The sequence below is a fragment of the Sinocyclocheilus grahami genome, unplaced genomic scaffold (genome assembly GCF_001515645.1).
Source record: "Sinocyclocheilus grahami isolate Dianchi unplaced genomic scaffold, SAMN03320097.WGS_v1.1 scaffold385.1, whole genome shotgun sequence".
Classification (NCBI taxonomy): domain Eukaryota; kingdom Metazoa; phylum Chordata; class Actinopteri; order Cypriniformes; family Cyprinidae; genus Sinocyclocheilus; species Sinocyclocheilus grahami.
In genome coordinates this window covers 253087-280623 of record NW_015505564.1, presented here as the reverse complement: position 1 = coordinate 280623, position 27537 = coordinate 253087, and the positions used below count along the sequence as shown (strand labels likewise).

The 27537-nt window shown below is 36.6% G+C and overlaps 1 protein-coding gene across 2 annotated transcripts; it reads left to right on the top strand.

The window, feature by feature from the left end:
- Window positions 1-301: 301 nt before the first annotated feature.
- Window positions 302-22609, top strand: atp6v0a1b (ATPase H+ transporting V0 subunit a1b). 2 transcript variants are annotated; one of them, XM_016231229.1, is made up of 22 exons: window positions 302-380; window positions 1400-1583; window positions 1671-1749; window positions 3594-3691; window positions 4085-4213; window positions 4420-4502; window positions 5114-5240; window positions 5367-5449; window positions 5532-5625; window positions 5796-6008; window positions 6973-7123; window positions 7299-7438; window positions 7795-7955; window positions 8204-8294; window positions 9265-9383; window positions 9496-9712; window positions 9812-9919; window positions 11778-11966; window positions 15020-15037; window positions 17025-17142; window positions 17249-17420; window positions 20962-22609. In XM_016231229.1, the coding sequence occupies exons 2-22, from the start codon at window positions 1467-1469 to the stop codon at window positions 21053-21055; spliced, it is 2601 nt and encodes an 866-aa protein (XP_016086715.1). In that variant the 5' UTR covers window positions 302-380; window positions 1400-1466; the 3' UTR covers window positions 21056-22609. The 2 variants fall into 2 exon arrangements, with proteins under 2 accessions (XP_016086715.1, XP_016086716.1); XM_016231230.1 differs by having other exon boundaries at window positions 11859-11966; window positions 20962-22607.
- Window positions 22610-27537: the final 4928 nt, after the last annotated feature.

Sequence of the window (27537 nt, the reverse complement as noted above, 5' to 3'; positions counted from 1 at the left end):
AAGTACCGATACTCAAAAAGTGTACTTAAGTACAATACTCAAGTAAATGTACTTAGTTACTGTCCACCTCTGGTTTTAAACGATAAACACTTTTTAAGAGCAAACAAACAAATAATAAATAAATAATAGACTAATAGGTCTATAATAAGTCTAAACCATACATAAACATTGTTTATAGTTAAAAAAACAACAACCAAAAAACAATACATATATACAATACATAACCATAACGCTAAAATGCCTAAAAAAAAATCCAGTGGCATTTGGCAACGGCGAAAAAAATCACGTGACCCTGTAGCAGCAGCAGGCGTGACGTCACGGAGCAGGTCTGCTCATCCTCGCGGACGAGAACAGATCTCTTACTGAAGACGTCAAGGACGGTAAGAACATTTATCTTTTACATATCCGTTTTTCTTTTTATCCACACGTTTAACTCTGACACTATATATGTATACACGACGTTATAAATGAGTGGATGAATCATTTTATTGTGGTCGCTTGAATGAGGTGGTGATGCTTGAATATGGATGTAACGCTAACGTTAGGCTCTCCATTCGGTCAGCCATTAGAGTTGATCATATATTTATGTTTACTCTTAATGTGACTTCAATATTATGTTATATTAGCGTGGAAGAATAAACAGTTGACAGCATTTTAATGATTAGTAAATTGGAAATCTGTGTTATTCAGTCGAGCATATTTACTTACTGTTTCATTCATATATTCATTTATTCAATCATGAATTAATTTATCTCATTTCGTTCAAAATACTACCTAAAAACTACCTAAGCTCGAGGACTCTTAAGTGGTCTAATTATATTCACTATTAGGATTATGCCAGAATGCTTCGCTGTAGCCTTATTAAACAAAAATGAACATCTTACAAATAAATATTCGTGTGTTAGATGTTTCGGTTTTTGCTTCAATTTGTTAGTATATTAAATAATGTGACAATACTCTGATAGAATTATTGTTGGCACGGGGTAGATAGAGAGAAGAGCGCGTAATGGCGCCCTTCAGAGCTGAAGGGCAGTGCAGCAGAGATGTGAGATGTTGAGCCATCAGCCAATCAGCTCTCAGTGATGCGAGGGTTGTTGAGCTTCTTGGCCAATCAGCTCTTAGAGACACAGGGATGCTGAGCTTTCAGCCAATCGGCTCTTTGGGATGCGAGTGATGCTGAGCCCAGCTCAGACTCAGAGACTCTCACATTAGGAGATGAAACCGGTTTCTATAATATATAAATTATATATTAAATAAATTAGACAAATTATATATAACACTTTACTTTTACACTTTTTAACTGCTGATGTTTATAATAATACATTTGAAGTATTACCCATAAATGTGTTATAATGGGACTGATGTAAATAATGTATCTATCTATCTGTCTTTCCTCCAGACTGACCAGTAGCATCCAGTGGGATTGATTTCTGAGCCGTGGGTGAGTTCCTGTGGCCTGCAGCATCATGGGGGAGTTGTTTCGCAGTGAGGAGATGACTCTGGCCCAGCTCTTCCTCCAGTCTGAAGCGGCCTACTGCTGCGTCAGTGAACTGGGAGAGCTGGGAATGGTGCAGTTCAGAGATGTGAGTAGATACAGCTTGCTTTCTCTCTCTTCCCGCTCTCTCCTCTATCATATGCTGAGAGTTAATGAGATAACCTCTTTCTTTCAGCTCAACCCTGATGTGAACGTGTTCCAGAGGAAGTTTGTGAATGAAGTGAGACGTTGTGAGGAGATGGACAGGAAGCTCAGTGAGTGGATCAATACATGCACAAACAAATTCAGCAAGACCAGTGACAGTCCTGACACCTCAGAATGACTGACAGCTGCAGCTAGTTCGCTGATTGGGTAAAAATGGTGGAAAAAGTCATGTGATATCTGTTAGCTAGAAAGAACACATTATTATGTGTACTATTCCAAACCATCACCTTCAGAACCTTTAGGTTAAATACCAAAATAGGACGTAAGTAAGAAAAAACGTACATGTAATGTCATAAATAACTAAGGCTATGCAGTTTCATTTATGGGGCTAAAGACACGCATCAAGGAAAACTGTTAATTTAATTATGTTGAACAAACCTGAAAATTAATAGACGTTTGTCTCAAAATATATTTTAGCAATCATTTGCCACATAAATCTACAATATTTGAAAAAACACTGAAGGCCAGATTTTAATGCCGAAAATTCAGCTTTGCATCACAAGAATAAATTACCTTTTAAAATATATTCAAATAGAAAAGAGTTATTTTAAATTGAAAAAAAAATAAAACAATATTACTGTATTTTTCTGTTTTGGATCAAATAACATAGCATTGTTGTACCCTGTTTTTTACATTTATCATTTCTGTGGTGGTGAAGGGGTTCACAATAAAATGTTGGCATCCAAGATGACCGCCCATATTTTTTTAAGCCAGAATTCAAAAACTAGGCCTGGGCGATAAAACGGTATCGATATTTTTCGACGGTACACCTTCTTCGATAACGATATAAAAACATTTCGATATAGTGCACGATATAGGCACGTGCTATGAGTGACGCAGACAGCACACACAAACATGAGTGCTGTACCTGCCTGTGATGAGGAGATTGTGAATTAAAAAAATGAATATTAGTTAAATTTAAAATAAACATTTGCATTTGAATGCAAAAATAGTACAATCGAATGTTAGGAGTGCGTCAGGCTCGCGAGATGCGGTGATGATGATGTAAGTGACGTTGTAGTTTAATGTTTTGTTAGTCTAGCCCACGAGACGCGCCGCTGCTGCGTTATTCATTCAAAATATTAGAGAAATATAGTGGCTCAATGCGGAGAAGATCTTGATTAAGTTAAAACTGAAACCAAGCCATTCACGCAGAACGCATATTCAGCGCATTTTCTAGACGGACAAATATGCTGCACTCGCGTCACACAAGAGATGTATAGAAAGCCATGCAAAGTTAAAACAGTTGAAACTTTTAGAAAACACGTCACGAATTTGTGGAGGTTTATTCCTTTTCACTGCGTCTCATATGTTTTTAAATGCAATCTGTGTGATGGGCGATTCGGCTCTTTGTATTAAGCAATGCATAAATACGTGATGCTGTTTTGTTCATAATTGTTTATGCAATTTACGAAATTATATGTGATTTATATGAGTTAATTTAGATGTAATGCACGTTTTTTTATAGACAGTTATTTCCTTGCGTTGTGCTGCATTATTTTGCTCATTGCGCCCTCCTGTGGCCTCGAGAAACAAGCCAAAAGTTTAACCTATTTAATCAGCATATAAAACATAAAAAATTAGATATTTGTTTAATTTTTATTTTATGTTTGACTGTTAAAACAAACAAAAAACTGTTGTTTGTCTCAATAAATTGAGTTAATTTAAAAATACAGTGGTTAAATGTAAAAAAAAAATTCTATTGCTCTTTGTTTTAAAAAAGGTTATAAAAAATGTAAATAATTATCGATACCGAATGATATGAAACATTATATCATCGATACATTTTTTAACTATATCCCCCAGCCCTAACAAAAACTCACCCTTCTCTGTGAGAAATAATCAAAATTATTGAATATCATTAGTAATTTGGTGCTGGTGTCATGTTCTGCAGGGTTCGTAGAGAAGGAAATTAAGAAAGCCAACATTCCAACAATGGACACTGGTGAGAATCCCGAAGTCCCATTCCCACGAGACATGATTGACCTTGAGGTAATTTTACCCTCTCATGACCTTAATGGAATCATTCTGTCTGAATAAAAATGCTGTCATTCACTCACCCTCATATGGTTCCAAACCCATATGCTGTTATTTTTTGTGGAACACAAAAGGCGAAATTTTAAAGAATCTTCATGCAGCTCTGGTGGGGCCAAAACAGTCTGTTTCCATCAGTTTGATGGTAGACTTTTCAGAAATATTTAAACAATTGAACAAAAAAGCACCTTTTAAGCTCTTACCAAACCCTTTCTTCCATCTCATATGTTCAATCAGTGGCAAGGTGTCAGACTTTTCTATACCTGGTTATGGAAACCTTTGGGAATATTTTGACATTTGTATTGTTAGTTTATAATATCCTTAATTTCTGTTTATATTATTGATCACTAGGCAACCTTTGAGAAGCTGGAGAATGAGCTGAAGGAAATCAACACTAATCAAGAGGCCCTGAAGAAGAACTTTCTAGAGCTGACAGAACTCAAGCATATCCTCAGACGAACCCAGCAGTTCTTTGATGAGGTCTGACTGTTCTCGCACAATATGATCACAAACTTCTTAGAGTGTGAGAAGAAAAAAATTGACAAAAATCACAGAGACATTTCAGGTGTTAGTTATTTAACCCTTTGATCCATGATGTCCACTACAGGGGAACAATCTTTAAAAGCCACTTTATCCATTCACAATGAGATGTTACATAGAAATTACCTTTGACCCTTACCCTTTAGATGGAGGATCCAAATCTTTTGGAAGAATCATCATCTCTGCTGGACCCCAGTGAGGCTGGTCGAGGTGCCCCACTGCGACTGGGGTGAGCTCTAAGATGCTGATATATACTGTATATGTAGCTGATATATATATTATTATATATAGCTGTATATAACTATTCTAATATAATGGTCAGTAATAAAATTAAGATCAAAGAATCAAATTGAAAAGGTAATGTAAAATGTAACTAAAATATAAAAAACATAAATTATTTAATTAATATAAAATAAAAGTACCACAATTATTTGAACTGAAAAGCCAATTCCATTCATGTCACATGCTGCTAAACAGCACGTATGGTAAAGGCAGATGAGAACACTTTTAGGCAGATTAGTAATTAACAGATTATTATATTAATAACATTTATTGTTTTTCTATATCTTTTACTATTAATATGGAATTTGAGAGTTTTTGAGTGAGATATGTTTATTTCTGTTCACTGTTTTCCCTCACTGTTTAAGAGTTTAGTCACTATAGATCTTATAAGAAGTGACTTTCATAATGTGGAAGATATTTAGAACATATAATAAAATGGTTTATGATTGTGTGTTTAGGATTTATTAAAGTCCTGTTTATCAAAACCTTTATCTCACACAAAGACAGTATGTACGCTGTAAAAAATTGTAACATAAAACCTCTGTGTACTCCCTGTAGGTTTGTGGCTGGGGTTATAAACCGGGAGAGAATCCCCACGTTTGAAAGGATGCTGTGGAGAGTCTGCCGTGGAAATGTCTTTTTACGTCAGACAGAGATTGAGGACCCTCTTGAGGACCCCACAACCGTTAGTGTCTATTCTTATTCAAAATTCGTATTCAAGTCAGTTAAGATGTTTGCATTTGACATTTTATATTCCAGCGTCAGCGTGATAAAATATTGATCTGAAGTTATGGGTCTTTGTTCATCACAGGGAGACCAGGTGCACAAATCTGTGTTTATCATCTTCTTCCAAGGAGACCAGCTGAAGAACAGAGTGAAGAAGATCTGTGAAGGGTGCAGCATGGTCTTTTATGATCTTTAATTATTCACATAATTTCATCCAATGCTAATCACAGATTTTAAACTTCATCTCCAGGTTCCGTGCATCTCTGTACCCGTGCCCTGAGACCCCTCAGGAGAGGAAGGAAATGGCATCAGGTGTCAACACCCGCATTGATGACCTCCAGATGGTATGCTGTCCCAAAAAAAGTCTTACAGTCAGATTTTTCTCCCATCTGTGCTTTTCTTTTTCTCAACTTAATATTGTTGATTGCATTTAAACTCTATTTGAACTTGACCTCATAAAACCAAAAATAGCATAAAATGCCCTAACGTATTTCAAATGTTTTCAAACATATAGGTACTGAATCAAACAGAAGACCACCGGCAGAGGGTTTTACAGGCTGCTGCGAAAACCATACGTGTGTGGTTCATCAAAGTGAGGAAGATGAAGGCCATTTATCACACTCTGAACCTCTGTAACATCGACGTTACACAGAAATGTTTGATCGCTGAGGTCTGGTGCCCCGTTTCTGACCTTGATTCTATTCAATTCGCTTTGCGGAGGGGAACAGTGAGTAATACTAATCGATATTCATTATAAATGATTTCAGCCACTGAGATGTAATTTCAGCGATTCAATACACAAATGAAAGCAATGAAACAATTTACAATTCACTTGTCATGATATTAAAAACTCATGCTTATATGCTAAAATTATTAAAATTAGTTTTGTAGACTATTTAAATTGTGCTTTTATTTATTATCATTTTGACTATGCTTAAATTGCAATTACATGTAACAATAAATGGATTGGAGCAGATAGGGAAGGAAAAGCCTCCAACATACATGTGAACTACTTCAACACTGTTTTAAAACCATACCAGGATGCACCTCCTGAAGTTGATTGTATTTCAATTTGTGTTATTTTATAGATTATGTGATTTTACTATTGTGTGGATATAATGTGGATTTACGTGACTTTACTATATTTGTGGAAATATTGCTAAAATGAGTATATGTGATTGGCAGTGTACTTTAAAGGTTACACTTTATTTTAGAAACTCTGCAATTACATGTCAACTACTTAGAGCAGGGTTCCTCAAATCTTGCCCTGGAGGGCTAATGCGCTGCAGAGTTTAGCTCCAACCCTGATCAAACTCACCTACCTGTGATTTTCTAATGATCCTGAAGACATTGATTAGCATGCTCAGGTGTGTTTGATTAGGGTTAGAGCTAAACTCTGCAGGAGAGTGGATCTCGTGGGCCAGATTTGAGGATCCCTGACTTAGAGTATTAGTAGACTGTTTGGGTTAATAGAGTAAGTTGACAAGTACTTGCTAAGTTACTTATAGTCAGTAGAATGTCTGTTAGGGGACCATCAAAGCAGATATTAAGAAGACAGTGTATGAGAAGTTTCAGAATGTTAGTAGCATGTCTAAAGGGGACTGTCAAAATAAAGTATTACCACACTGTAAATGTAATAATACTACAATGGTAATAATGACAATTTAATCAAGTTTTTTGTTTTAATGTAGGAACGGAGTGGCTCCACAGTTCCCTCCATCTTGAACCGAATGCAGACCAAACAGACTCCACCTACTTACAACAAGACCAACAAGTTCACCTCGGGTTTCCAGAACATTGTGGATGCTTACGGTATTGGAACATACAGAGAGATCAATCCAGGTACCAATACAGAAAATATAACAAAAACATCTTTATAAGATTTTGAAAACAACCCTACTTTTTGGTTTAACAATGTGCAGTCCACTTTTTCTCAGGTAATAAATTATAACTTTGTTTTTTTAACACATGACGGCACATGACATATGATTGGATTTTTCTGTTTTGTTTCTTGCAGCGCCATACACAATCATTACATTCCCGTTCCTGTTTGCTGTCATGTTTGGGGACATGGGTCATGGAGTGCTGATGACATGTGCGGCACTTTATCTGGTCATCAGAGAGAGCCGCCTGCTCGCGCAGAAGAGTGACAATGAGGTCTCAGCTGATCAATAATTATTACATTTAAGAAATATAAAATTTGGTGGTTTTAGTGTACTTCTAAATGTTAAAAATGAACCTTTAGAAAATATAAAAAATTTACATTTGTACATTCACATTTATAATACAGACAGTTGACTACTTTAAAAAAAAAAAGGACATTTAAGGCAGCCAAACCAATACATGAAGTCTTTAACATACAATTACATAATATAACAAGATATCATAGAAGTCAAATTCAGAGGTGCAAAATTGGTATGAATTTTTATGATGTTATTTGAGGATTGTTCATAAATGTAAAAGTCATAAATGTCTAACCTTAATTTTTATTTTCTCTCCCCTCTTGTGTGTAGATGTTTAGCATGATTTTTGCGGGACGCTACATCATTCTTTTGATGGGGATATTCTCAGTCTACACCGGATTGATCTACAATGACTGCTTCTCCAAATCCCTCAACATGTTCGGCTCAAGCTGGAGTGTGCGGCCCATGTTTTTCCCTAAGGGAAACTGGACGTAAGTTCACAAAATTACATCAGTAAAACAGTTAGAATATAATCAAACAACATCGGCAATCATACAATCTTACTTTGATTGTCAAATGAATTTATAATGAAAATAACAAAAAGCAAAACATTAAACCAACATGTAAAATACAGCGTCTCATCTCATTTGTGCTGCTGAAAAGCAATTATTATATCCTGACTAACATTCACTTTTTAACGAATGTGATATTCTGCTATTTCTATCCTATGTATTTGTAGGTTTGAGACTCTGGATGGTAACTCAGTTCTTCAGTTAGACCCCGCTGTTCCTGGCGTGTTTGGTGGCCCCTATCCCCTGGGCATCGACCCCGTATGTATCACAAAACTCATTCATGCAGTATACACAAAGACATGCAGAGACAGCTTAGACAAATAAATTAATTCACACCTCAGACACATTTTTACATCATGCATTTTTACTGCGGTGCCCACATTGTATGTTGACAAAATTCAGCATAAGTGTACACAAATAAGGTGCTTGAAACAGAATGTGATGTTCATAATCTTTTGTAGTGCTTTAAATAAGCACAATTAACAGTATTGTACAGTACTGTACATAACATATGTTAAGTACTTATTTATCATTTGAACTGTATTGTGATAGCCAACATTACTTTTAAAATGATTACTAAATTGCAACATCATAATTACAAACATGTAATTATAAATATATTTATAGAAATAGAAATTACATATTATATATAGTTTAATTTAAAATAAATTATTGTTTACATTTGTCAGTACAGTTTAACCATATCTCAAAGGCAAATATAATTAAGAAATTACACACATAGTTGTATTTAATATAAATTCACGTTTTCATTTTATTTCAACAACATGCAATTAAGTGTCCAAAAGCATTACATACAGTTTTCACTTAAGTATATCTATTACATTATTTCTGTAATTAGTCATCTTTTTTCAAAAATATGCTAAAATGTACTTCTTTTTCACTAAAGGAAAGAGAGGATTAGAGGCCTTTTACATAGAATCTGGTCTTTGAGTGTAGACAGAATGGGACAGAATATGTCTTCAGACATTTTTGTAAAAGTTGAGAGAAAAAAACACCTTGTCAGACAACATTTTTTTTATGCTGTATTGCATATGTGCAAAGACCAATAATTACCAAAAAGCACAAATGAGACCACCTCTTCCTCTGTACTTTTACATAGTTATGTGTAGTATTATAAACGACCAAAATACAGTTCTTCAGTTCAAATGATAACAAATCTACAGAGATGCTGTTATAAGATGCTGTTCTACTAATACTTCTCTTTTAGATTTGGAATATTGCCACAAATAAGCTGACATTCCTGAACTCGTTCAAGATGAAGATGTCTGTAGTCCTGGGTGTCATTCACATGCTGTTTGGAATCACGCTGTCCCTCTTCAATCACCTGTAAGCGTGTGTTCAAATTTGTGCGTGTGAAGTAGCTAGTGTACGAATTAATGACAGGGAATCGTCATTTCATGTATTGTTCTAACTACAGATTTTTTCATGTGTCTCACAGGTACTTCAAGAAACCTCTGAACATTTTCCTGGGTTTCATTCCTGAGATTGTGTTCATGAGCAGTCTGTTTGGTTATCTGATCCTGCTCATCTTCTACAAGTGGACGGCTTACGATGCAGCGACATCTAAAGATGCTCCCAGTCTTCTGATCGCCTTCATCAATATGTGTCTTTTCAACTACAATGATCCTACCAACAAACCCTTGTACAGAGGACAGGTACCACACATTTACAGAAAAAAAAATAGTTGTAGGTGGATGGAAGTCTGATTAAAATCAGATAGAATTTTGGTCGGATCTCTTTCTATGTGTGCATAGGTGGGGATTCAGTCTCTGTTGGTGGTGATAGCTCTGGCGTGTGTGCCCTGTATGCTGGTGGTGAAGACTATGGTCCTGCGCCGTCAGCACCTGTGGAAGAAGCACCTGGTATGTTTATTTACTCTAATCAAAATCAGCCAAACTTAATCTTTCTCTTTCATTTTATGTCATTCATTTAGAGAGCGTGATACTGAAGTGGAATGTTGAAAGTGTTTTTGTTTCATTGTCCATGATAAACGCAGACTACATAAATATTAGTAGATATGACAAACAAACAGTCTTCTGATATTGGGGTTTGGAGTTATAGACTGTGAACATTGTGTTTCCTCAGATGTTTTTAACAGCATGCCATGGGACAAAGCCAAGTATAACACCTTCACTGAATTTCTTCATAAATGTATATCTTGTGTGTATATATGTCTGTTTGATAGAGTAGAAGTGTGCATGATTTTTCATCTGTTTAGGTAGGCTCACATGAGATTGTGAAGGAGGAGGCAACTCTAATTTGGCCCAATGGGGCACCTACCATGCTGCAAGGCTTTACAGCAGGTTTAAGATTGTTTAGAATAGTTAGATAAAAGATAATAGGTAATAAATTACTTGTGTTCAATTCACATGACAGTTTTAATCAATAGAAAGTACTGATGTTCTCAAAATTGTGAAATACTTGATGATTGATGATGATGATATTTTTTTGTTGTTGAGAAAAATACTAATCATTTTAAGATTAGAGTGGAAAGACACTCTGGGGAACAAAGATTTTTTTACCATAATGCACAGGGGCATCTCTACAGTTTTTTTAGTGATATAGCTAATAAGGCTGAAGTTCATCATAATGTGGAACTAGTATCAGTTCTTGTTGAAATCAGGAAAAATCTGTCAGATTCAGCAGGATGGATTTTACATTTTGTAAATCCATCTTGAAAGTGGCAAAAATGCCCCAGAGACTATTAATGTTTTTTTTTTTAACCTTTAAAGGAATAATTCACCCAAAAAACGATTTGAAAAAATACTAATTCTCAGGCCAGCCAAGTTGTAGATGAGTCTATTCCTTCATATGAACAGTTTTAGAGAAATTGAGCATTACATCACTTGCTCACCAACGGATCCTCTTCAGTGAATGGGTGCCGTCAGAATGAGTCAGAGTTCGAACAGCTGAAAGAAAAAAAAAAGAATTTTAGGTGAGCTATCCCTTTAACTTTTGATATACAGTAAAAGTGTACTTAAAGGGATAGTTCACCCAAAAATGAAAATGTGATGTTTATCTGCTTACCCCCAGGGCATCCAAGATGTAGGTGACTTTGTTTCTTCAGTAGAACACAAACTGAGATTTTTAAGTCAAACCAAACCGTTGCAGTCTGTCAGTCCTATAATGTCAGTGGATGGGAATCACGGCTTTGAGAGTCATAAAACATACACAAACAAAACCAAATTAAACCCTGCGGCTCGTGATGATACACTGATGTGAAAAGACACAAAACGATCGGTCTGTGCAAGAAACTGAACAGTATTTATATAGTTTTTTTACCTCTGATTTTCGCCACAATGTCTGGACTGTCCTGTGCGGGATCGCGTCTTCTTCTTCAGCCTGTGCGTGAGGCGTCTTCTTGCTTTACGGCGGATCGCATACTTATAAGTGCATTACTGCCACCTATCTCTCAAATGGACCATTGACACTCTATCTACAATCTCAATTGGGAGTGTCAATGGTCCATTTGAGAGATAGGTGGTGGTAATGCACTAAGAAGTCTGCGAAAGTGCACTAATAAAAATACCCTTGAAAATCAGTGTCAGAGGACACAAATTTTCCCTTAAGTTCATTTCTGAAACAGGCCCAGCTGCATTGCGATTGAAAGGTGTGGCTCCATTGTGTTTGGTAGGTGCCCCAAACAGCTGTACCAAACACAGCATACACTCAGACGGCCCATGGCATGCTGATAGCCACACAGACCTTGTTTGTATTTAGTCCCAGATGAGGGAGGCAAGACCTGCAGAGAATCTAGAAACTTTAGAGCAGACAGGCTCACCCACCGGACTCACCCAACAGGGCACGCAGAAGTTCGGTGGCGTCCGGGTCGGAAACGGGCCTACAGAGGACGAGGCGGAGATCATTGACCACGACCAGCTCTCGCAGCACTCAGAGGAAGGAGATGAGGTGGGTGGAGTCTGTGCTGTCAGCCAGTGGTACGTCAAGTATGGAATTATTTGAATTGGGAACATCACTCTAATAAAGTTTTTTTCTGATATTTATTGGTGCATATTTCTCACACACATAAAAATACAACCTAATCACAACAGCTTAGAAACATTTTGATGGCACACAGAAATACATTGTTAGAGTGATGTTTTCTTGTGAGATGTTGTAGTTTGTGGTAAAGAAACCGTGGTTTATATACTACCAATGTTTTAAGTGTATCTGCTTAGACAGAAGAGAGACTGATTAAAGGATTGTTATCCTACAGTAATTTGAGAAATGTAAACAGAGGAGTAACTTCTCACTGAGTCTCTGTGAGCAGTCTGACTCACCCGCTCCAAACATACCCACCACTGGAATGTGCAAAATATTTTCATCCTCTGTCTTAACTTTTGACATTGCCCTGAACCCTCTGTTCCATCATGTGCTGAGCAGATTGAAAAAATACACTTGAATGAATTAAAAGCTGCTTTCTTGGTAGCATAATATTTTAGATAGGGTGAATCTCATGAAACCTGTCATGAATATTTCCAAATAATATTTTACACCAGAATCAATAAAAAAATACATAGTTATATTTTGCATGAAGAAAATTAAGCATGTTTTTAAGACCATTAAGATTGTTTTTTATTAAGTATTTTACTCTTAAGTTCTAATTACTCTAATGCTAAAACATATTTTAATTGGGAAGTGTTTATATTTTATTGTAGCATTTGTTGTAATACCTGATTCAAATAAAGTTTATTGTATTACATTGTTTTACTGTAATGTAGTAAAAATACATTACAGTCATGGGAATCATCATTGATAAAAATAAAACCAGATCCATTACAGCTGCAATAAGAAATGTGCTTTATTGTTATAAAAATAATGTCACAATGCAAACAAATCTTAATGCTTATATAAATGTATTACTTAAATATACTTAAATACTTATAGTATAATGCTTAATAAAAATTAAACTAAATAGCAAAAGTTGGTGTGACTTCAACCTATTAGATGTTTTTGTGAGCACGCATCTTGACAATTTGAACAAGCAACACATTTATGTAATTAGGGGTTCAAGCACGTAGCGCTGAAACCCTATTGTAATTGTTGGGATTTTTATTATTATTATGATTGTGTATGGTAGTATTATTATAAAAACTGATTGTGCATACCAAACCATAAGGCCTAGAGACTTGAAACCAGGCCAGATGGTGGGTCTCAATTTAGGGGAGAGCCTGACAAGGTTATGACCCCGATTGGCCAATAGGGGGCGCTACAGCGACCAATAATGCGAAACTGCTCATAACTCCTAGACCGTTTGACTTTTATCATTGGAATTCAAGACGAACAAAACGTACTGTATATCTCATTTCCGCCATTAAATTTTTTCTGCCATTTTGAATTTTCTGAAAAATCTACTTTTTCGAACTCCTCTTGTCTGATTCACTCGAAACATGCTATACATCATCTAGAGACCTTCCTGGTCAAAATAATTTTTATCGGTGATTCACTCTCATGACGGGACGCCAAAAGGTTCGAAGTAGGCAGGGCCACTTTCACTTAAATGGTTATAACTCTTGAACGAAATTAGATATTTTCACCAAACTTGTCATACTCATGTACGAGTTCATTCTGTGGTCATACAAAAAAGTTGTGGAGATTTACCACTTGGTGGTGCTATATTACGAAAAAAAATACAAAAGCAGCTATAACTATGCAACTGTTAGTCCAAATGACTTGAAAATTTGCATGCACTGTCTTTGTCCAAGTTGCCTTAATGATTTATGATGACATTCGTGTATCGCGAAAGAAAACATGGCTGCCATCGGCCTGTAAATTTTGAGCATCTGTTAGTACAGGTTAACGCAGGCCGATGGGGACGAAACTCGGTGGACCTATTTGACTCATGGCCCTAGAGGTCTGTGCGAAGTTTGAAAGAAAATGGCCACTGGGTGGCGCAATTGTGTTTTAGACCCTATAAATCACGCAACGTATCACACATACACAATATTCATATCATATGTTGAATCTCCTCATTCTGAACAACTTTGCCTCAAGAACCACTGCTGTCAATCAAATTGTTCGTTAAACATTTGCGATTATTTGAAAAATCTACTTTTTCGAACTCCTCATATGCCATTTGTGCAATTTGTTCAAAACTTGGCATGCATCATCTATAAACACTCATGGCAAAAAAGTTATCAAAATAATTTCGATTGGTGATTCAGGTTCGCAACAGAATGCCAAAACGTTTGAAATAGCAGTTGCCTTTTACTAAAATAGTTATATCTCTTGATTGCAATGAGATATTTTCATCCAACATGGTACACATGTGTAAAAGCACCATAGATGGCATAAAGGTCTTAATACGCTTGAACCCCAATAAATGCTGCTTGCAGCTTTAATTTTTATTTATTATTAAATGTTAGCGTCATCACTATTATTGATGTGTGGTCTGTTTAAAACACAATGGAAACAGAAAGTTAGCAATATGATGATTCAATGATTTTGGAATGCACTGAAGTTTTGAAACTTGTTTTGAAACAGTGATTATTTATGGCCATCCGAATTGAATCTTTCTGTAATTTATTATTATGAGTAGCATGATGAGTTATGACTGAGGTGAAGGTCTGTGGTATTACTCACACATGGCATTAATTGTTCGTGGTGAAAGAGGATTGCATAGATCCTCATCTACTGAGATGGAAAAATTTAGTATGAGTGTAAAGTGCAAACATAAGGACAGGATCCAGCATGCACATATCAGAATATTGAATAATAGTAGTCTATCAGTGCTTGGTGCACGTGTGCCAGAGTTAAAGAGAATACTACACACATTACACACTTGCTAAAGAATGGGTTTCCTAACAGATTGCTTTCTTTGTCTGATCTGTAACCTTTGACCTGCTTTACTTATTATTCTCATTGGTATGCATTAACATTTAATGCAATTAATTTCACATGAATTAGAAACATTAATACTGTTCTCTCTGATTTATCTAAAACACTGTTCTCTACTTTTCAAGCATGCAGAGGAAGAACCGGTAAGATAATTTTCTGTATTGTTCTGTTACTTTTGCATTTACATAATCTTTTTTTATAAATTCTTCATGGAAAGAATTCATAATAAATATTTTATTCAACTGTATTTTATTTAAATGAACAGCTTATAAATAGATGATGTATGTAAATATAAAATATACTCAAAATAAGTAATTTAATAATTTTCTCAAAATATTCAGTGCAATCAAACAATGAAAACATTGTTAAATTGTTTTGAATGTACATGTAGGTTGATGAAAAGGTCATTCGTGACACACTGCAGTTTCTTATTTCTATACATGATTGTTAGATTTATGTAATATCCTTGATATTGTGTTATTGAGTTAATGCACACTAGTGTAATCTATGCACTATGTCACTCAATAACCTTGGCTTTCTGGTTCCTATTATATCCTGGTAACACACCTCTGCTGTAGAACAATGAGTGTGTTACGTCAGGGTTTCCATGATGGCTTCTGAACCATTCGGCACTCTTAACAAAAGAGTCAAGTGGAAAAGGGAAACCAGCCCCTGCCAAGCCAAACTTTACAAGACTTTACAAGTGGGAAGAATCAGTCCTATCTTTTCCCTCTTGATAAACACACCTGATATCAATGCTCCTTCAATTATTAATTTAATTTTTTTTTATGCTGAGTAAAACTTATTTCTATTGAACCTAATATTTGACCACCTAAGCACCCTGGACATGTTGGTGGACTCAAGTGCTGTCCATTCATTTAGGCCATGTTCAGATAGATTTTTTATATTTTTTTTCATGACAAACCACATGGAATCTGATCTTTTCGATTCTAATTTGGGCCACTTCCATATGTGGGAATTCATGCAACTTTTGTGACACTCTAGATCAACATTTATCACAATCTAAATATTTTACATAACATAGGTCCTTGGTCACTTGGTTAATATGGAAGACAGCTGCAAAGTTAGTCAGTGGGGGACAGTGAGGTGTTAGAAGTCATAAATATTACAGCTCTATACTAGCCAAACTTTTTTCAAAATGTAAATGCGAAAAAACATCCTCATCCTCGTTGCCTGTGCACAAAATTGTTGGCGTCAGTTTGCTTTTGTATGACAGTATGCTGTCTTTCTTTTTTTTCTTTTTTCTTTTGCACATATATGTCAGTTCAGGACCGTGACCAGTTCACATTTACAACAGATATTGGCCACATTTTAAAAAGATTATATAAATAGACAAACAAAACAATTGGATATGAGCATTAAATGAGAATGAGAATTGAGCACTAAGGCTTGCAATGTAGCCTGTCAGTTTCCAGTTATCGCTAGTGTTTTTTTTGTTTGTTTGTTTTTTTCATACAGTTTTGGGTTTGTGCACCCCTGGAAACCATTTCATACATACATTTCATTCGTATAGCATGCATAAGCATGTACATAGTATGTATCTGTAAAGGCAGTAAACATTTCCATCCATTTATTTTCCAAACCACTTATCCATAGGGTCTGGATGGCCAGTCAGTTGCAGCACTCTGCATATATTATAAAATAAACTTTCAGTAAAGACTTTTCATAGAACAGTGTTTTTGTACATACACTGCTCATGACTTGACAGAAGGGGATCTGTGATCTTTAGATGGAAAATGAAAAAAACATGCTCGTTATTCTGTAATCTCTCTGGACTGTTAAAAGACAGGAAAAAGATCACTGACATCACAATCACAGCTCTATTGTTCTCAACACTAATGACTCCATGCATCTTACATCTTACACAGTATGAAAATATTATGATGGAAAGTGAAGATGAATTACAGAGCCAGTGCTCCTTAATAGAAGAGTGCTGTTTTCTACTGCTCGTTTATCATTTCTTAATCAGATAACACTTTACTAGCCACATTTGCATAAAACTTGGCTTCAGTTTAAGAAGCTTCCAGTAGAAGATGGATTGGATCCTACATTGAAAGATCATAATTGACCCTTTCCTGTATGTTTTGTGTTTGTTTGTTTTGTCTGTAGTTTAACTTTGGAGATGTGGCTGTTCATCAGGCCATTCACACTATAGAGTACTGTCTGGGCTGCATCTCCAACACTGCCTCATACCTGCGGCTCTGGGCCCTTAGTTTGGCTCATGCTCGTAAGTTCATACACACACACAATCACACACGCACGCACGCACACAAATATTCACAACACATCCACAGGCTCATTAAAATTTAACTCACTCTTTGTCTGTATATCAGAGTTGTCTGAGGTTCTTTGGGGAATGGTGATGCATCTTGGACTGTCCTCGAGGAGTGGTGGTGGATTCTTTGGCCTGTCGATCATTTTCTCTGCCTTTGCCATGCTAACAGTGTGCATCTTACTCATCATGGAGGGACTGTCTGCATTCCTGCATGCTCTGCGCTTGCATTGGTGAGATAAACACACACATCAACACACAGGGCTGTAATTTACCAGTGTAACCACATACAAATGAATTTAAACAATTAATCTTTAAAGACATTTTGAAAAAGACACCCAAAAAAATACCATTTGAGCTATACATCTAGTTCAGTCATGAAACTCTAGATGGGTCTTCTGATAGGTCTTCTTTATGCAATATGTTAGCAATCGCATCATTTATTACACAGCACAAGCTGAATGGCCTCTGTTCATTCTACAGCTAATAAGATTGTTTGCTCAGCATTTAAATAGTCTGGTTCGGTGTTCACTGTATACTAGTTTTGCCAGTATGCTATCAGAGTTTCTCTGAAACCCACCAGCTCCACCTGTCTACATCTGCTATGGTATTTATGTATGCCTATTTATGCAGCAGCAACATCATATCTTACATGCTCACAGCAGCGTGTATGTGTATCTGTTGGCAGTAGCAAGACATATTTGCTCCACAGCAGCAGATTTACTCTGCTAAGACGAAATACATTAAAATTGTCATATCCAATATCATGCAAAAACTGTCGTTGAAATGATATTGGCGAAAAGCTATGAATGAATAGAAGTTGTCTCTTCTAAAACTGTTTTGTTTTGCAATCACTCTATCCTTGACACTCTTTTCTGTTAAGATCTTAATGTGTAGATTATGTCATACTTCTGCTACCGAGGGAAAGAATGTGAAGAGGAAAGGTAACCATATCACTGCCTCTCAAGAATAACTTGTTCTGATAATGATTTTACAATGCAGAAGTGTGTGTGTGTGTGTGTATATATAAATATATATACACGAACACATTTTAGTTTTAGGACAACATGACTGAAAGGTTTTGATACACTTCAAATGTTGGCTACTGTATAAATATATATATATATATATACTAGTTGTTGTATGCTATAGTCATGGCAAGAACAAAACATTCAGCAAGAGGCGCTAATTATGGCATTTTGATGTAATTCTTGGCTCGACCCATTCAAAATGCCTTCCATGGCCTATGCACACACAGACATGTTGGAGGTAAATGAGGTTCAGCACTCTTGGTGGTTTTACTTGTTCTATGTGCGGAAAGATGAAAGAGTCTTTTCTCTCTTGACTTAAATATTTACCACAGCAGTGAGACATTCCTTTACTCTTAAATGTTTCCTTCTCTTGTGTATCTACCCAACAGATTTTCCACCCAATCAAACCTTTTTTAGCTCAACGTAAAATCATGTTCTGGTTCCATTTGATGTTCCCCCGACAAAGCCAAACTTTACAAGACTTTACAAGTGGGAAGAATCAGTCCTATCTTTTCCCTCTTGATAAACACACCTGATATCAATGCTCCTTCAATTATTAATTTAATTTTTTTTATGCTGAGTAAAACTTATTTCTATTGAACCTAATATTTGACCACCTAAGCACCCTGGACATGTTGGTGGACTCAAGTGCTGTCCATTCATTTAGGCCATGTTCAGATAGATTTTTTATATTTTTTTTCATGACAAACCACATGGAATCTGATCTTTTCGATTCTAATTTGGGCCACTTCCATTTTTTTTTATGCTGAGTAAAACTTATTTCTATTGAACCTAATATTTGACCACCTAAGCACCCTGGACATGTTGGTGGACTCAAGTGCTGTCCATTCATTTAGGCCATGTTCAGATAGATTTTTTATATTTTTTTTCATGACAAACCACATGGAATCTGATCTTTTCGATTCTAATTTGGGCCACTTCCATATGTGGGAATTCATGCAACTTTTGTGACACTCTAGATCAACATTTATCACAATCTAAATATTTTACATAACATAGGTCCTTGGTCACTTGGTTAATATGGAAGACAGCTGCAAAGTTAGTCAGTGGGGGACAGTGAGGTGTTAGAAGTCATAAATATTACAGCTCTATACTAGCCAAACTTTTTTCAAAATGTAAATGCGAAAAAACATCCTCATCCTCGTTGCCTGTGCACAAAATTGTTGGCGTCAGTTTGCTTTTGTATGACAGTATGCTGTCTTTCTTTTTTTTCTTTTTTCTTTTGCACATATATGTCAGTTCAGGACCGTGACCAGTTCACATTTACAACAGATATTGGCCACATTTTAAAAAGATTATATAAATAGACAAACAAAACAATTGGATATGAGCATTAAATGAGAATGAGAATTGAGCACTAAGGCTTGCAATGTAGCCTGTCAGTTTCCAGTTATCGCTAGTGTTTTTTTTGTTTGTTTGTTTTTTTCATACAGTTTTGGGTTTGTGCACCCCTGGAAACCATTTCATACATACATTTCATTCGTATAGCATGCATAAGCATGTACATAGTATGTATCTGTAAAGGCAGTAAACATTTCCATCCATTTATTTTCCAAACCACTTATCCATAGGGTCTGGATGGCCAGTCAGTTGCAGCACTCTGCATATATTATAAAATAAACTTTCAGTAAAGACTTTTCATAGAACAGTGTTTTTGTACATACACTGCTCATGACTTGACAGAAGGGGATCTGTGAGTATGCTATCAGAGTTTCTCTGAAACCCACCAGCTCCACCTGTCTACATCTGCTATGGTATTTATGTATGCCTATTTATGCAGCAGCAACATCATATCTTACATGCTCACAGCAGCGTGTATGTGTATCTGTTGGCAGTAGCAAGACATATTTGCTCCACAGCAGCAGATTTACTCTGCTAAGACGAAATACATTAAAATTGTCATATCCAATATCATGCAAAAACTGTCGTTGAAATGATATTGGCGAAAAGCTATGAATGAATAGAAGTTGTCTCTTCTAAAACTGTTTTGTTTTGCAATCACTCTATCCTTGACACTCTTTTCTGTTAAGATCTTAATGTGTAGATTATGTCATACTTCTGCTACAGAGGGAAAGAATGTGAAGAGGAAAGGTAACCATATCACTGCCTCTCAAGAATAACTTGTTCTGATAATGATTTTACAATGCAGAAGTGTGTGTGTGTGTGTGTATATAAATATATATACACATATAGTGTAGGTGTGTTGTAAGAGGGCATGAGTGTCATTTGGCCCACTAATACACTCTTAAAAATAAAGGTGCTTCAAAAGGTTCTTCAAGCGATGCCATAGAAGAACCATTTTTGGTTCCACAAAGAACCATTCAGTCAAAGGTTCTTTAAAGGACCACCTCTTTCTTACCTTTTTGTAATCTGAAGAACCTTCTTTCGCCACAAAGAACCTTTTGTGAAACAGAAAGGTTCTTTATGGAACCATTTAGACAAAAAGGCTCTTCTATGGCATTGTGAAGCACCTTTATTTTTAAGAGTGTAGCTGCCACAGTATAACAGACTCTCCACCGGCTGACACATTCCTCATATGGTCATACAGCCCAAACCGATTTTCACTTCCACACACTTTTCCATTTGAGGAAATAACCACAAGTGAACAAAGATGCAAGTACATTGTTGTCATCAGGAATCCACAGGTGTTTTTAATATTAAATATCCCGCTCATCACCGCTCTGACATTGCATTCTTTTGTCCTGTCCTTCCTGCCATTTAGGGTGGAGTTCCAGAACAAATTCTACACAGGACAGGGCTTCAAGTTTGTCCCGTTTTCCTTCGAGAGTATCCTGGAGGGTCGATTTGACGAATGAGCTGCTTCAACTTTATCATATATCATCAATTCCCACTCCTTCATGGATCCTGTCTCACCCTGTCCTCTTCAGGAGCAGTGCTGTCTGGTGAAGTGTTTGTAAGATGTGACCCCTAACCTCTAAATGCACATTTTCCTGGGTGTTTTTGAGATGTGCTGTGTTCTTTCTTTCCTTTCAGCCAGATTTATAACCTCAGTTTATGTGAACAGTCCTTCAAAACAGTGTGGTAGCTATAATGGATGTTACAATGATTGGAAATCTAGATTAATTATTTTGAATAATTTTACAAACAGCACTCTTAACCCTGGGTTATCGCCATTTTACACTGGTTTAAAAGCAGGGTGTCTATCCACAAACCATTATATTGTATTTGTGTTGTCTTGAAGGGAGAGATAAAGTTGGGAGATGGTTGCAGGGATATCACCTTGTTAAACTTAATTGAGAACTATTCAACCTTGATCCCACATGTGGATATAAAGCAGCTAGTCAAAAAAGCAACAGAATAAAGGTTAACATCCTGTTACTGAGTAAATAGCAAAGGATATCACAAGTCTCCCGAGGCAGCTAGTAAAAAGCTAGTCAGTGTCTGGTGGACTGGCTTCAGCCGTTTCTTGCTCAAAAGTGAAACATATCAACATGGAAATAAAATGTTAAAGATTGACTTTATTATCTAGTTAGTTGTTGCTATGTTTGATTGTTTTGCTGTGGTGTTGTGGCAAGTCTTTTACATGCATAAGAGCGTGTATGCACAAGAGACAAAGCTGTCTGTTGTTGTAAAACCCAGTTCCTCCTAAATCAGACAATTAAAGATCTTGGGCCAATAATCTCATGTCATTGTTTCTATTAGATAAGACTGTTCTCATCAAATACACATGTGATTGTTGGTCTTGAAGGGTCATTTGGTGTTGTGTGACTTGCATATTTGTTATAAAATCAGACCGATTTTGTTTGAATTAATTTCACATTAAAAATAACATGGAAAGATCTCGTTTCTTAACCCTGTGGCCATGGAAGGGATAGAAACGCCTCATAAGACAATGAAGAACTTGATGAATCCACCAGGCTTTACTAGTGGCTCCAGATTTCCTCCATGTTTGTGCACAACTTCCTGTTCATGCAGAGGGAGGAAAAGAGGCAAGCGTGGATGGAAAAATGGAATCTGTGCTCTGTGAACTATTTGCTATTCAATTACTCTCTATTGTGAGACTATACTGCATTCAGCTACTGTGCTGTTTTATTAAGTTTTACATAATAGCAGAGATGTATCCATTATTATTACTAAAATATGACAGATATGTTATACTAAACAAGCAGGTCCATATCTGCATGCCAACTCCACAAAAAGTTTCCCATAAACATGTATGCATTTATTATATATTCTGTCTGATTTGATATGCATTTGGCATCGAAATACGTAAGTAAATATTTCCAATATAGTTCCAATTTAGCTCTCGAATAACTACATCAAAAAAGAGACAAACAGCAACTGCCTGCTTTTCATAGGAATTTTGCAAGTAAATCTTTAAAACTATAAACTATTTGTTTTTTTTTGTAGATAATTATCAAAACAGTGATGCATCTAACCACCAATTGTAGCTACATCATTATATATATATATATATATATATATATATATATATATATATATATATATATATTGTGCTTCATAATTAATGATATAAAAGGAAACAAAAAAAAACCGAAAAAGGATTATACTACTGTCTAAGTACACACAAATATTGGATTTCCATGTTTTATTGGGACATACTCCATAGACGTAATGGCTTTTATACTGTACAAACTATTTTCTATCCCTGTACCCTAAACCTACCCCTCACACAAAAGTTTCTGCAATTTTAGATTTTGAAAATTTTTATTCTGTATGATTTATAAGTTTGTTTCTTCATAGGGACCAACAATGTCCCCACAAGGACAAGGATTTTTGGATGATGCCATCATTAAGGACCTAAATGATGCTAAACCAGAGACACACACACGTGACCCTTTTTTTCTCTCATTATTTTCACTCACTAACAGATAACCATAAAGGCCTTCAACTGTCAATTGGTGAAAGGTACAGGTTTATGCAATTTGCCATTCATGGTGCACTCCCTGCTGGATAGTCAGGGTAACGCTTTCGGTGGGTGTTCACTTTGTTTAAAGAGGTCATATGATGTTGCTAAAAAGAACATTATGTTGTGTATTTGGTGTAATGAAATGTGTTTATGCGGTTTAAGGTTAAAAAAACACATTATTTTCCACATACTGTACATTATTGTTTCTATTATTGTTAGTACGCAGTCAGCGGATAATCTAAGAAAACATAATTTATGAATTTATGTGCATGTATATTATTCTTGCATCAAAACATTAAAAGTGCTAACCTGTTTAATATGTGGATTTATATGCTAAATGTCAATATTATCACATTACTTAATATTTTTCACAAATACAAAAATGTTTGAAAAATTAAGCTTTAGCGTTAGTTCTGGCAGGTCACGTGAGTCAAGCTTGCACTGCTTATGGCTCATCTAGTATCGGGAATGTTATTTCCTTAAGTTTCTGACTACTGCAACATGCTGTGATTTAAGCAAGCAACATGCTTGATGCAAAGCTATCTAGTGTATTGGTGAGGATTTTTATCTATGCTCACGCGGGTTGTCGGATTGAGGACACGTAACACACGAGTACAAATGTCAATGGGAGACGGACAACCTGTAAACTGATGAGTTGATTTGAGTTATTATATGCTGTTGTTGTAGTCTTTTTAAATGGATGCTGAAGCTTTTAGGCAAGGTAGAATGTGATATCTGATCCGTTCATTGCTCGCTTCTATGGCTGCAGTACGCTGTTTGCTGCCAATTCTAGTGGGTTTTCTGCATCTTTTTCAGGTATTGCATTAAAGGGGCTTGCTGCTCTTCTTAGCTGCTTATAAAGAGCACCCCTTTGCTGCAACTCTCCTCCGGTAAGGGGCTTGCTGCTCTTCTTAGCTGCTTATAAAGAAGAGCACCCCTTCGCTGCTACTCTCCTCCGGTAAGGGGCTTGCTGCTCTTCTTAGCTGCTTATAAAGAAGAGCACCCCTTCGCTGCTACTCTCCTCCGGTAAGGGGTTTGCTGCTTATAAAGAAGAGCACCCCTTCGCTGCTACTCTCCTCCGGTAAGGGGTTTGCTGCTTATAAAGAAGAGCACCCCTTCGCTGCCTTCTCCTGTAAGTTGCTGCTGCCCCAGTCTCTGTTATTCCAGAAGGATATGCTTCTTTCAGAATGCCATTGGTTGTGGTTTGGGCGGTTCTGGCCTATCGTTTGTGTTGGGGGGTCCGGGCCTATCGTTTGTGTTGGGGGGTTATTATTGTTGCTCTCCCTGCTCATTCATGACAGGCTGCATGGATGGGCAGGGAGGTTTTTTTGCCCAGAACAGAACCATACCGCCAAACCAAACTTTATGCTAAGTATCTATCATTTTGACGATAGTGGTCCTGACAGAAATTAAGCTTTAGCGTTAGTTCTGGCAGGTCACGTGAGTCAAGTTTGCATCAGCTGATTCTCAGCTGATCACATCTACCTATAGGAATACGACACCTATCGCGGCATTCCTATATAAGCTGTATTCAGTATTATTCAGCAGCTTTTCAGCTTGCTTCGGAGCAAATTACCCTCCTCCATCCCCAGCTCCACCTTCTGCCACAGTCAGGACTTAGCTTTCTGATATTCCTTGCTAATCAGACTCCTTTATCTTGAATAAAGTGTTACACTTAAATATCATTGAGTACATTAATGATATCTGCCTTGTTCTGTTCTGTTAACCCTGGGGGGGTTATTATTGCTGCTCTCCCTGCTCATTCATGACAGGCTGCATGGATGGGCAGGGAGGTTTTTTGCCCAGAACAGAACCATACCGCCAAACCAAACTTTATGCTAAGTATCTATCATTTTGACGATAGTGGTCCTGACAGAATTAGATTTAGATGCCTAAATTAGATGTTTGAAAACTATAGTTTTGAGAATATGGCTGAGAACGCCAATATGAGGCAGATGCTGAATGTACTGTGGAAGTGCGCTCTGACGATGACAGCGATGGTAAAATCATCTGCTCAAATTGCAGGCCCAGTTCCAGTCCAGTACTGATAGGAGGGCATCCATATTCTAACGGACGGAAAACCCAAACTCGCTAGCTGACAGAAGGGCATAAATGTTATTTATACAAGAAAATGTTTTTAATCACACAGCCACCATCTGACGTGCTATTAAATGCGTCTTGGTCTCTAAGCAGCAAAAGACAGTCAAATTTGATCATGTCAATTATGCTTAAGAGGTAATAGTAATCATACTTTACATCTTTTTATATTAGAATTCAATTTGGAATTCAAATGGGCCCTTTTTGGTCTTTGATGAAGATCTCACTTTGTGACAGGTCAGATTTGGACCAGTCCCTCTCACTGACGTGCAAGTTGTGGGCTTCTGAATAATACCCACACAGCATCACAAACAGGAGAATGTTGCTGGCTTTGTGTAGTACCTGCCATCGACTTTGTACTCTGGTGGGCAGTACACTTTTGTGCCTGAAGGGAAATTAATACTTTACCACAGCATGTTGACGATATACAGGATGTGTTTCAGTGAGGTAATTTACCGTCTCACAAAGCAGGCCCGGCTCCAGATTTGAGATGACGGGTGGGCCAAGTGATATTCCAGGTGGGTGAGTTCTCCAGTTTTATACTTGATGGAAGACACCATGTTCACAGCAAATGTTAGTGGTGTGAATGACCTTCCAAATAACATGGCATACCGTCCTCCCGTTGAGGCATTCTCCATGGAGGTTTCTTAAACCTAAACATATTCATGCTAGACAAGGCCACTCCATGACCATGATGTTGGTCATATTGAACTCTTGGGCCCTTATTGGCCCCCAGCCCTGCACATTTTGTATGTCTCCCTCATCCACATGAAAAAACACTATAGTAATTTATAAATCACTGTAAAAAAAAATTACTGTAAAAAATACGGTAGCAACGTTTTAGGTTTTATGGTTTTAACTTAAATTTACAGTTAAATACCGTATTTTCATTAACTTATATAATGTTAATATAACAACCTATTGAAGTACTGAAATCTGTTTTGCACCTTTGTAATACACTGATAACCACCAGATGCAGGTGGTGATGAGAAAGTCACATGATGAACCAAAGCCCATCACAAGCAGCTTTTAGATAATAACATATATAGAAGGTGCACAGTGTCATTCACACAAACACTAAACACCATCATGGTAACACACATGAAACTGAAATAATGCAATAAACATTCATTTAACAACCCTAATATACAAAACTGATAAGAAAAAAACTAAGAAACATAGTTATTTCAACAACAAAAAATAACAATTTCAAATGTAACGCAGGGAATTCTGGGAATATCAATTTACAGTTATTCACTTCCAAAAACGGTATACTACCGTAAAATTAATGTCCAATACAGTTTTTCACGGTATATAGTAGGGGAATTTACCGTTAACCATTTAACAGGTTTTTACTGTAGCATTTTTACAGTCTTTTACCGTTAAATTCACGGTCATTTTTACAGTATAGTGTTTTTGAACCAGTAAAGTGTATTATACTGTATATATTATAGTATTTACAACACTTTGTCAATGAATGCTACAGCATACTGTAGTATTACAGTGCTGCCCACTAATATTGGCACCCTTGGTAAATAAAAAATTTGCAAAATTCTAACCTTTGATTGAAGTAAAACAATGGAAAGAGGGGGAAACTCACATTATGAAATAAATGCTTTCTCTAGTTCACGTTAGCCACAGTTATTGGCACCCAATTATTGCAACGTCCTTTTCCCAAGATAACAGCTCTGTGTTTTCTCCTATAATGCCTGAAGAGTTTGGAGAGCACTTGACAAGAGATCAGAGGCCATTCCTTCATCCAGAGTTTCTCCAGATCCTTCAGAAGACCAGCTCCATGTTGGTGCTTCTTCTCTTCAGTTCACCCCACTCATTTTCTACAGGGTTCAGGTCAGTGGACTGGGGGCGGCCATGGCAAAAGCTTTATTTTGTGCTCAGTGACCCATTTTTGTGTTGATTTTTGATGTTTGTTTTGGGTCATTGTCTTGATGGAAGATCCAAACATGGTCCATTATAAGATTTCTTACAGAGGCAGTCAGGTTTAGATTTTTTTATCTGTTGGTATTTGATAGAATCCATGATGCCATGCATCTGAACAAGATGTCCAGGACTTCCGGCAGGAAAACAGGCCCACAACATTATAGATCCAGCAATATATTTAAATGTGGGCATGGGGCACTTTTTTATCCCTGTTTGCACCAAACCCATCTGGTGGGTTTGCTGCCAAAAAGCTATTTTTTTAGTTTCATCTGACCATAGAAGCCAATGCCGTTTGAAGTTCCAGTCGTGTCTAACAACTGAATATGCTAGAGTTTGTTTTTGGATGAGCCAGGAGTTTCTTCTTGAAACCCT

Excerpts from the sequence above, each read along its gene's own strand:
- atp6v0a1b (XM_016231229.1), top strand. The coding sequence starts at position 1,467 with ATGGGGGAGTTGTTTCGCAGTGAGGAGATGACTCTGGCCCAGCTCTTC. Across the intron at positions 1,584-1,670 it reads GAATGGTGCAGTTCAGAGAT|CTCAACCCTGATGTGAACGT; the intron begins GTGAGTAGATAC and ends TCTTTCTTTCAG. Across the intron at positions 5,241-5,366 it reads CTCTTGAGGACCCCACAACC|GGAGACCAGGTGCACAAATC; the intron begins GTTAGTGTCTAT and ends TGTTCATCACAG.